This window comes from Arachis stenosperma, chromosome 8, assembly GCF_014773155.1.
Source record: "Arachis stenosperma cultivar V10309 chromosome 8, arast.V10309.gnm1.PFL2, whole genome shotgun sequence".
NCBI classification, from domain to species: Eukaryota; Viridiplantae; Streptophyta; class Magnoliopsida; order Fabales; family Fabaceae; genus Arachis; species Arachis stenosperma.
This window is the reverse complement of record NC_080384.1, coordinates 33,697,276-33,709,106: the sequence shown is the minus strand read 5'-3', so window position 1 is coordinate 33,709,106 and position 11,831 is coordinate 33,697,276. Positions and strand designations below refer to the sequence as shown.

At 34.5% G+C, this 11,831-nt stretch overlaps 2 protein-coding genes across 2 annotated transcripts; one reads left to right on the top strand and one right to left on the bottom strand.

Moving 5' to 3' along the window:
- The first annotated feature begins 1,412 nt into the window (after positions 1–1,412).
- LOC130944175 (vacuolar sorting protein 18) lies at positions 1,413–9,985 on the top strand. Its single transcript, XM_057872362.1, has 24 exons — positions 1,413–1,636; positions 1,766–1,929; positions 2,222–2,434; positions 2,539–2,678; positions 2,895–2,990; positions 3,276–3,343; positions 3,500–3,604; positions 3,830–3,974; positions 4,084–4,227; positions 4,335–4,454; positions 4,574–4,630; positions 5,182–5,241; positions 5,632–5,739; positions 6,116–6,258; positions 6,364–6,442; positions 6,541–6,603; positions 6,766–6,896; positions 7,099–7,204; positions 7,669–7,857; positions 8,151–8,378; positions 8,623–8,778; positions 8,953–9,114; positions 9,261–9,383; positions 9,538–9,985. The coding sequence occupies exons 2-24, from the start codon at positions 1,767–1,769 to the stop codon at positions 9,712–9,714; spliced, it is 2,976 nt and encodes a 991-aa protein (XP_057728345.1). The 5' UTR covers positions 1,413–1,636; position 1,766; the 3' UTR covers positions 9,715–9,985.
- A 792-nt stretch (positions 9,986–10,777) lies between these two features.
- LOC130944176 (uncharacterized) lies at positions 10,778–11,457 on the bottom strand. Its single transcript, XM_057872365.1, has one exon. It carries the CDS (start codon positions 11,348–11,350, stop codon positions 11,066–11,068), a length of 285 nt encoding a protein of 94 aa, XP_057728348.1. The 5' UTR covers positions 11,351–11,457; the 3' UTR covers positions 10,778–11,065.
- Positions 11,458–11,831: the final 374 nt, after the last annotated feature.

Below are 11,831 nucleotides of genomic sequence, written 5' to 3'. Positions count from 1 at the left end.
TATTTACTAAAAAAAAAAAAATTAATATTTAATTAAGATGATGAAATTTAATAAATTTAAAATATTTAAAATTTGTGATGTAAAAAAATTAGAAAAAAATTAGACTCTAATAATAAACACCATGAAATTTTTGGATTTTTTTCTATTATAAAATAAAAATATTTTTAAAAATAAATTACACTAACATTAATGTTTGGAATCTGTGTTTTTATTTTTTATTTTGAGTTTTTATGAAGTTTTCAAAATCTTAGGCGAACTTATAAAAACTACTCAAAAGTTCGTTTAAGCTTAAGGTGACCTCTCTCATTATATACATCTTTATTTTTTCATTTATAAAATAAAGATTTATTACACTATAACATATTAATGAGTACAATAAATAATTACTTGTTAATATTGGTATATTAATTCATTAACATGCTTATTGATTAAATCTTTATATAGAGATTTAATAAATTCACATATAAGTGTATATTGATACATTAGTATTTGTTAAATTTAAAATAAAAATATTATTATATTTTAAGAATATTAATGAGTACTCTAAAAAATATTAATAAGTAATTATTTTATTATGTTCATTAATATTTTTATAGTATAATAAATATTTAAATATAGTGTAAAATGAAAAATAGGGATAAACATAATGAAAAAACTAATTGATAATACATGTAAAAATTTTATAGTATATATTAGTCAATAATACATAAAGAGAACGAAAAAATTTTATTATAAATATTCAACAGAAATAGATGATTTTTTTCTTTATAAAATGTACTATATAGTGTGTATTTATTAGGCTGCCTTTGTTTTCAACAACAAAATAGGATAAGACACTGAAAATAGGACAGGACAAGACACTGATGGATAGAGACAAAAATTTTGTGTTCTTGTAATTCTGCTTGGTGATAAACTAGAACAAATTATGAAAATCTAATTATTCTCATTTTTTCATTAAAAAAATTTGAGATGAAAAATATAATATAAAAAAATAATTATAAAAAATTTAACAAGAATAATAAAAAAATAAAAAGTAAGTTGTGTCTTGGACATAAAATTAACAAGGTTTTCTGGCCATTATTTACCACACATAAACCGTGGTGACCCACAAGGTTTTATGTGCAAACAAGTTTCTTCATAAACCGTGGTGACTCCCCACGGTTTATGCTTGCCAAATTTCCTTCATAAACCGTGGTGACCTACCACGGTTTCCTCCTACAAAAATTTGCTCCTAATCCGTGGTGACCTCCCACGGTTTATGCATGTTTAGAAACCGTGGTGGGTTGCCACGGTTTACATATAAATCCATTTCGCACAAAATCGTAACAACATACAGATTTGCACATTTACGTAAATAACTCTCCCACTTTATTTATTTACGTAAATTGCCCTAAAATTTTTGAAACTGTGAAGGACCATGATGGTCCATGAGTTATTAGGACCATGGAAGATGCCTCCTAGCTTCAGTTCTCCCAGCAAAACTATCGCAATTGATCGTCTTCTCCGGTGTATGATGGGAAAAAAAAGTTAGTTCCATGTGGAAGCAGAAACCACAGTGATTTTGTTTTGGTATCAGCAGTGATCAAAACCACCGAATTCCAAGTTTTCAGCTCTAAACCATTCATCCGTCGATCAAGTAAGCTCTTTTTGGCAGATCCCATTATATCAAGTTGTGTCTTTGTACCTTAAACATGAATTGTGCTTAATTTCAATTGAAAATATCTTCTTCTTTTTTTAAATGTACAAATGAATTTGAAATTTATAGGATGGATCATGGGAGGCAAGTGTTTACGGTGGACCTTCTAGAACGATATGCTGCTAAAGGGCGTGGAGTTATCACATGTATGGCTGCTGGAAACGATGTCATCGTCATTGGGACCAGCAAAGGATGGGTCATCAGGCATGATTTTGGGGTTGGCGATTCAAATGGTAAAAATTTCAACCTTTTCGAATCATCACATTGCCTTTGCCATGATTGTTTGAGCATGTCCTGTGTTATCCAAAGTTCAAATTGGTTGACATCCTGTTGTGAATTCAGTAACTTTTTCTTTTGGGGTAGCTAGTTGGCGACTCTGTTTATGTTTTTATCTAGAGATGGAGTAGGGGCTCATCTTCTTTTTTTAGCCTTTTGCTTAGTTGATAGTTGTGTGGTTGAGCTTATTCTGGAATTTGGAGTTTGTGCAATTGGGTTGGTAAGAATGTGATATTGTTTGGAGTGCAGAGATTGATCTCTCTGCGGGTCGACCTGGGGAGCAGTCGATCCACAGGGTTTTTGTTGATCCTGGAGGGAGTCACTGCATTGCCACTGTTGTGGGTCCTGGAGGAGCTGAAACTTTCTATACTCATGCAAAATGGACCAAGCCTCGAGTTTTGAGCAAGCTGAAAGGTCTTGTTGTGAATGCAGTTGCGTGGAACAGGCAACAGATAACTGAAGGTAGAGTTCATTGTTCATCATATAATTGATTGATGCCAATTGCTTGTTGGTGTAAGTACATGCTCATTTCTGCTTGAGGTTTTGATTGAAATTTTCAAATGCAGTTTCCACCAAAGAAGTCATTCTTGGTACTGAAAATGGTCAGCTTCATGAATTGGCTGTGGATGAGAAGGATAAGAAGGAGAAGTATATTAATCTTCTCTTTGAATTATCAGAACTCCCAGAAGCTTTTATGGGCTTGCAGGTTCTATACATTGTTTTGGTTCATTTTTCAAGATTTTAGGATTTAGCTGTTTCCATCTCTCTTTTTCTTTTATTTTCTTCAAGGGAACTGAAGCTCGAGTTTACTATTCCTATTAACAAAATAAATAAATACTAAGCTAGAGTTTTCCCCCTCAACTTTTCCTTCAAATATGACTTAAGACATTAAATTACTGGTTCCTTTTCTTTTTCTTTTCAGATGGAAACAGCTAGCATAATTAATGGGACTAGATATTATGTGATGGCTGTTACTCCTACTCGGCTATATTCTTTCACTGGCTTTGGGTCACTAGAAGTAAGTCAAATACTATTGATATTGACATTTGCTTTGCGTACTGGAATAACCTCCCCTTACTACCATTTATTAAGAGAAAATATTAGCAGTACAGTATCTATAAACAGGTTATTCCTGTTGGGTACTTTTTAATTGCTTGTTTGTGCTAAAACAAGGTATAATTCTATGACACTATTAAACCATGTTTGATAAAAATAAAAATATCACATTAATAAATCTTACCCTTTTCCTTATATGCTTATTTTAGTTCAAAGTTTAATTATGCTGATTGTTATCCAAGTGTAGACTGTGTTTTCAAGTTATGCAGACCGTACAGTACATTTCATGGAACTTCCTGGCGAAATACCAAACAGGCAACTACTTCTTTCCTTTCTCTCTTTTGATCATATTAGTGTTATGTCTTGGGAACATTCAGAAAAAAATGTAGATATCTAGTGGCTGAACATTTCCTTGTTATTTGCGGCCTTTACTTTTGTTTTGTGTACTCATCTTTTCCTTGTTATTTTCAGCGAGCTGCATTTTTACATTAAGCAACGAAGGGCTGTACATTTTGCATGGCTTTCTGGAGCTGGTATTTACCATGGTGGCTTAAATTTTGGTGGAGGGCAACACAGGTAGGGTAGAGAATGTCTTGAAAGTGTTATCTATTTTATTAAATATAGAACTTGATTCATTCCATTTTTTATTATGTGGTCTCGTGTCTGCAAATCTTGATTCTAACTATGCTACTTATGCTTTAGGAGTGGATCTCAATGTAGTCTTTTGTGAAATCCCTTCCATATTGTTCTTTTCTAAGGAACTTATTAGCCTTTCTCCCCAAACTTTTGATAACTTGACAGTTCTTCAAGTGGGAATGAAAATTTCATTGAGAACAAGGCTCTTTTGGACTACTCAAAATTGTCTGAAGGATCAGAAATGATCAAACCATGTTCAATAGCATTGTCTGAATTCCACTTTTTGTTGCTTTTAGGGAATAAAGTCAAGGTGTGTACACTCTTCTCTATCTTAATTGTGTTTTGTATAATGCTTATCCCATACAAAGCTTTGTTTTAAGGCGTTTATGCATGCTTGCTAAAATTATGAACATTTGTAGGTTGTAAACAGAATTAGTGAACATATTATAGAGGAACTTCAGTTCGATCAAGTTTCAGAATCAAAATCGAAGGGTATTATTGGATTATGTAGTGATGCCACAGCTGGCTTATTCTATGCATATGACCAAAACTCTATCTTTCAGGTTTGTATTGTAATTATTGTCTTATTTTTGCAGTCTCTCGTATTTCGCATTTAACTAGGTTGGTTAAATAGTAATCGGGGCTGCTGTTGGATTTGGCAATTTAATAGGTGTCTATTGATGATGAGGGTCGAGATATGTGGAAAGTGTATCTTGACATGAAAGAGTATGCTGCTGCTTTAGCAAATTGCCGTGATCCTATTCAAAGGGACCAAGTATATCTAGTGCAGGTATTGCCCACTAGTTTTTTATTCTGACCAGAAAGCGGTTACATAGTCATATAAGTTCACAGATTTATTTTACCAAAAAGCTGCAATTTGGTGTTTAATTGGAATATTTTGTGGTGCAGGCTGAAGCTGCATTTTCATCTAAAGATTATTTCAGAGCTGCATCATTCTATGCCAAGGTAATTTTCTTTTTAGTTTCAATATATTGGTGTACAAGAATTACCTTGCTTATGTGAAACTTGGTAACCTAAAAGTAAATGCATTGCGTCCTTGGATTTTGGTCCATTATATTTATCAGTGGACTTGTCTCTCATGGAGATAAACTTTAAAGATTCATATCACGGTCTAATTGATAATGAAAATGGCCTATAGCATATTGCTCACTGCTCAGGTGATCATAATACATCTTTCCCAATGAATCTTTTCACACTTTAAGAGATCCATATGTGGAACTTTGAAAAGTCCCTTCTTTTTACTCCAAATTCTGTAGGATCGGTTCCTTGACAAAGGCCACTTGGTATATCTTTTATAAATGCCATTTATAGATTTGAAGTTTGGTGCTTTAAAATTTCTTTTCATCGTTATCTCCACACAATTGTGTTTATTTGATTATAAAAGCAAGCCTTTTTTTTTTGTGATAAAGGTACATGCCTATGACTCTCTCGTTTCTAGTCATGCTTACCTTTATTATCCCAAAAGAATAGTAACTGACAGGAATATGATTTTGCAGATCAATTATATTTTATCATTTGAGGAAGTCACTTTGAAGTTCATAAGTGCTGGTGAGCAGGTACTTCTCATTTTATTGATATTTTCTATTATGCGAATTAGAAGAAGGCCCTTTTTTCCCCTTCCTTAAATAAGATTATATGGCTGCATTACTTGTCAGTTTGAGCATTTCTGGAAGAGTTCATGTTTAATTTGCATTTTCTCATTAAATTGTGCTCTGCTGCTTTATTCCAGCCTTCTTTTGCGTGCAAGTCTGATAAAAGATAAATTTAGTTTTCATCATAATATTCATATGCCTGTTTAATCCCTTACGATTATAGCTTCTTGTTGTGAGCATAGGTATAGGAAACTGATTTTGATTTATGCATCTTATATTTTGTCATTATATTTCACTGCTTGAAAATTTGATTCATAAATATGAAAGTTCGATATTTTCTCTTCTTATTTGCAGGATGCTTTGAGAACTTTCTTACTGCGGAAGCTTGATAATTTGGAGAAGGGCGATAAATGTCAGATAACAATGATATCCACATGGGCAACTGAATTATATCTGGACAAGGTTCTACTGCATGCCTGACAAATTTATCTTGTTTCTTGTCCTTTTCTGTCAATGATATCCACATGAGTGCATGATGAAAACATTGTAAACAGTTTTAAGTAAATAATAGAAAATAAATACCACATTTTTGTTTCTAAGAAAACCACAAATTCATGTCATCAAATGACCAAGTCATGTTTCCTGTTGCTTGATAGTAAAGCAAGAATACTGAATTATGCTTTGATTTTCATTGTTGGGAAAAAATGGTAATGCAGGGTTTTTGAAATGGAATCACTGAATTGGCTGTATTCTTTGTCCTTGAGTTGTGTCATTATTTTTTCCTTTTTTTTTTCTTTCTATATATGCAAATAAATTTTGAAAGTACCTTGATCTTTAGATAAATCGGCTGCTTTTGGAGGATGAATCTTCTTTGGAGAATAGCAATTCAGAGTACCAATCAACCATTCAGGAGTTTCGTGCTTTTCTCAGTGACAGCAAGGATGAATTGGATGAAGCCACCACGATGAAGCTTTTAGAAAGGTAGTGTATAATACTTCTTTATGTCTTTGGATGAATTTTGATGATCTTTGTTGTACACATATATAGTTTTATCTAGCATAATTCTGCTTTTGCTGCTTTTGACAGTTATGGAAGGGTTGACGAGTTGGTATACTTTGCTAGCTTAAAAGGTCATTATGAGATTGTAGTTCACCATTACATTCAGGTACTCACTTTTGTTACATGTGGTTATTAAAGACTATCTGATACTAGTATCTCACTTCATTGTTCTTTCCTTCTGTTTTTGTGGAATTTTGCTTTCAGCAAGGAGAAGCTAAAAAAGCACTGGAAGTGCTTCAGAAACCTTCTGTGCCTGAAGACCTTCAGGTATTGTTCAAGCTTTTGTTATGGGCAAGTGATAACAATTTTGCCTCTATATTATTTCATTCCTCTTGACCTTTATTTTCTATTACTTTTGTTTGGCATTGAAGCCTCTCAATCTCTGCCTATAAAATAGTAAGTAATGAATGGCATTCCTGTCCTATGCAGTATAAGTTTGCTCCAGACCTTATCGCCCTTGATGCATATGAAACTGTGGAGTCATGGATGGCTACGAAGAACCTGAACCCAAGAAAATTGATTCCTGCAATGATGCGTTATTCAAGTGAACCTCATGCAAAGTACGGCATTCCATTTTCTATCATTTTCAGAAATGAGTTCACCAATTCAATTATTTCCCTTTTGCTTTTTCTCCCTTATTCATCAATTGAATTATTTTCCTTTAGCTTTTTTCCACCTGCATCCAACAGATTTTCATAAACTTTCATGATATTCTATTTGAGAATTTTAGTTTTATTTTATATCCACTTTTTTCACTTGCAGGAATGAGACACATGAGGTCATCAAATATCTTGAATATTGTGTTCATAGATTGCATAACGAAGATCCTGGAGTTCATAACTTGCTGCTTTCTTTATATGCAAAGCAGGTTGAGTGGTTTGCTTCTTGTATATATATACCCCTGATGTGGTGGTTAGAAGGGTGTTTTACATTCTTTGTACTATTTGACATTATAATTGCCTGTGCTTTCACTTCTCATGCATGTAACCAACAACTACTCTTTGCGCCAATTGTTAAAGCTGAAATGACAGATTTGGACTGCAACATGATAATAGTTATATTGTAATATTGTCCTTATTAAAACTGAAATGTCATGTTTAGATTTCAATTGCAAACATACTTGAACAACAGAAGTTTTAACATGCGCCTTGGGAAATCAGATAAATTTGATTAACTCTTAAAAATCTTCGCATTTCTTGCAGCCAATGCATGAGAGTTTTGGTTCATTTTGATTAGATTTGACAGAAGTTACGACTCTTGTACATGTTTGATATTGATATTGTGCCTAACACTTATATTTGTATTCAACTTGTTTCCCATTTGTCTATTCAGGAAGATGATAGTGCACTTTTACGTTTCCTAGAATGCAAGTTTGGGAAGGGACAAATAAATGGTCCTGAATTCTTCTACGATCCTAAGTATGCCCTGCGCCTTTGCCTCAAGCAAAAAAGAATGCGTGCATGTGTTCATATATACAGCATGATGTCTATGCATGAAGAAGCAGTTGCTCTTGCCCTACAGGTTAGACTAATCCGGTAATATTGTGTTCAAGCAGCTCTGAGATGTTTTTATCAAATGTTCTTCATCAAGAGCTTTTGAACACCATCTCTCTTGCTTATTTCCTTTAATCCTCTTGCAATTTTTTAAAATATTGGAGTTCTACAAGAGTCTGAGTTTGGAAAATGTTATTCAACATATTCAGTTAGGAATTCTTTATTTTGCAAGATTTATATATCATAAGAAAAATATGTTGAAGTGGTTATCTCTTCTAAAAGCTGACTCTTATTTTGTTCTAATTAACTTTTGTGCATTAGGTTGATCCAGAGCTAGCAATGGCTGAAGCCGATAAAGTTGAGGATGATGAAGATTTGAGAAAGAAGCTATGGCTCATGATCGCCAAGCACGTTGTTGAACAAGAAAAAGGAACTAAGCGGGAAAACATAAGGAAGGCAATTGCTTTCCTTAAAGAAACTGATGGTCTCTTGAAGATAGAGGATATATTACCATTCTTTCCTGATTTTGCCCTGATTGATGACTTCAAGGTACAATTATCTCTTCTCTGGTTTACTCATGTTGATTAACAACATTAAACTATGATCAATATGTTTAACAATGCCTGCTAAATATATTGTCTTTTTCTCCTATGTTTCCTGCAAATGAATGGAAGAACGTTTACTTCCTCTTTGAATTTTAACACACAAAAATGTTATATGCAAAGTAATATGATGCTTTTATGCCTTGAATTCTTGGAATTTCAATTTATATATTTTTCCTGAATTTATGCAGGAGGCTATCTGCTCATCATTGGAGGATTACAACAAGCAAATTGAACAACTAAAGGAGGAGATGAATGACGCTACCCATGGTGCTGACAACATTAGAAAAGATATTAGTGCACTTGCTCAAAGATGCACTGTTATTGATCGCGATGAGGAATGCGGGGTATTGATCTTCATCATAATATGTTTTTGCAATACTGCATCTATCCTTTTCAAATGTTCATATGTTCACCTACGTAACAAACTAATATTAAAATCACTATGCTTTTTGTTTACACGGGAATTTAGTAGCTGAATTTCACTGATGTATGAAATAATTTTTCAATGTGCTCTCTAGGTATGTCGCCGGAAAATATTAACTGCCGGCAGGGAGATTGGCATGGGGCGTGGTTATACATCCGTAGGGCCAATGGCTCCTTTTTATGTGTTCCCTTGTGGACATGCCTTCCATGCACAATGCCTGATTGCCCATGTTACTCGCTGTACAGTTGAATCCCATGTAAATATAGTACCATTTTCCCTCCTATATTCCCCACCCCCCCTCTTGATATTCCATTGTGAATCTTCCTCCTGTATTTTATCTGAAAATTTGTTGTTATCACCAAAGACCCTCATTTAAATTGAATTGAATGGGAAATGTTACAGGCCGAGTATATTCTGGATCTACAGAAACAACTTACTTTGATAGGCAGTGAAGCAAGAAGGGAATCTAATGGTACCCTTTCTTCATCCGAGGATTCTATACCTAGCATGACTACTGTAGACAAGGTTCGTTTAGAACTCTTATGCATCAAGTAACATCTATCAGTATTGTTATTATTAAGTGGAATTGCTCTTGAAAGAGCTAATCTTTGGGTGATTTTCATGGACTTTGGACTAATAACTTTGTGTTCTGTACTCTTATGTGAAATTGATGGGGCAGCTCCGAGCACAATTGGATGATGCTATAGCTAGTGAATGCCCATTTTGTGGAGAATTGATGATCCGAGAGATTTCTTTGCCTTTTATACTTCCTGAGGAAGACCATCATGTTGCATCTTGGGACATCAAACCAAACGTTGCATCTGGACCCCAGAGGAGTATTTCCCTGCCTGTTTGATTTGGATAAATTGTTGCTGATACTACACCAATGTAACATTAGCTCAGTGTGTTTTTTTCTGTTATTCTTTAATCCATTTTCTCTCTATGTTTACATTCTCTTCCCATGTTAGTGTTTACTGTTTATGTAATGATTTTGATTTCCAGGGTAATTTTATTGACCCAATGTCCCAATCCCCATTGTAAATCCTGTGCCTTATTGTAGCCTTTTTGTTACACCAATTTTTGTTCCTATACAATTTGAATATATTCCTTTTCCTGATAAAATTTTCTATCTTACTATTTCTCGAGTAAAATTACACTCAATTCATATACAACGAGACATTTGTACAATAATACATCAGGCAACATCAGCTGAACAGGAAAAGGGGGTGGCCATTAAGACAAGGCTATAATTTTAAGGCTGTTTCAACTATGACTTGGTCTGACCAAAATATGAAAGTATAAGGTCATAATCTTGTTTCCCATCCCTAATAATGTCAAGTTTCATACCTTCCAGCTTCCCAGATGTTTCCATTTTTAGGCAGTGTTGTTCAGAAATCAGAGAACTTTTTCGCACTAAAGGGGCATTTCGAATCTCTGCCTACAAATTATAGGCCTATATGTTCCTTTGTTCTGAAAATTGCGCCAATATTCAGAGTTTCACACTAGTAATATTCCCTTTATCAACATCTAAAAGACACCAGAAAAACGTCTTTGCTTGATTCAAGAGGCAATTCCAGAACTGGTAACAAAGACAATGATTTTTTATTTAAAAAAATAGAAAAAAAATAAAAATTCACTGGAGTAGTAGAGTCTGGAGCTAAGTAATTAACTACTCACTGCTGGATTTATTTATGTCCTCTAACAGTAGTACCAACAACCATAACATAGGATTTGTATAAGGATAATTTGTATATCTCCAACAATAAATAAATAAAAGTTCAGCAATTTTTTAAGCTCATGAATTATGGAGGAAGAAAATTCCATGATTATTAGCCTGATCCTTTTGATTACAAGGGAATCTAAGTTGCACGAAAATTCAGTTCAAAATGACATTAAGTAGGTTTAGCTGGAACTCCAAAGAGAAAGAAGATAACTAGATATGTCAAATTTTCCACTTTTCATAACCCGAAGTTACAAATTTTACGGAGGTCAGAAAACCATTCTCATATGTACAGTTTTCAATTTACAATATTTATCGAAAGCCAAAATATTTAACACTCTTCATCAACCGAGTCACTCGATTTGACCCGGTCAACCACTCCTTTTGGCTCTTCAGATCCGATCTCGACCCGAGACCAGGATCCTGGTTACTAACTCCTCATCCGGTGAGCTCAAATCGCCGAAGACGGCGACGACGCCGGAGGCTCTCAGCCCTGGCCCCAGCAGCTCAAGTACATAACCTTCCGGAGAGAGTCGTCGGTTTGCCCCCGTCGATCATCGGCGGAGGAACCGTTCCCCGTCGCAGCTCCGGCAACGTCAGATCCCATAAGGCCAGACAAAGGCCTGAGATCAGAGAGGCCTCCGGCAGAGAAGAGACGGGTGCGGTTGTTGTGGATAGACTTGACGGCGGTTTTGCACTTGTGGCCTGGGTCGGTGTGGCCTTGCGCAACCGCCACCGTGGCAGCCATCCAAACACGGTTCAAGTAACTCATGGTTTAGTGTTTCTTAACGTTGTTTCTTATTTATTTTCTTCCGATGATGTTTGTTTTTTCCCTTTGCTTCAGAAGCGTCGTAGAAAGTTGTAGATGAGAAAGAATGAAGAAGAAAGGGGTTATTTATAGAAGGAAATGAGATTCATTAGGACATGGTTTTGGTGCTCAATAATTGTGGTTTAGCCTTAATGGTGGGCCCCTATCTCCTTTCTCTGTTTAGAATTTTGCAGCCTTCCAAATCCATTTTTTAATTTTGTTTCTACTTTCTAATTTATAGGTTTAATGAATTTTAGATTGTAAAATGAAATTAGTATAGCACAGATATGTTATTTAAACTGTTTAATTTATTTATTATTTCAAACAAGGATAGGGTCGAGATCGGGGAGGATCCTAAGCTAAGATTAAATAATAAGCATAGAGTTAATATGAATTAATTATTGTTTAGGTGAGAAAGAGAAAGAAGGAAGAGGTGGGGTTCTAA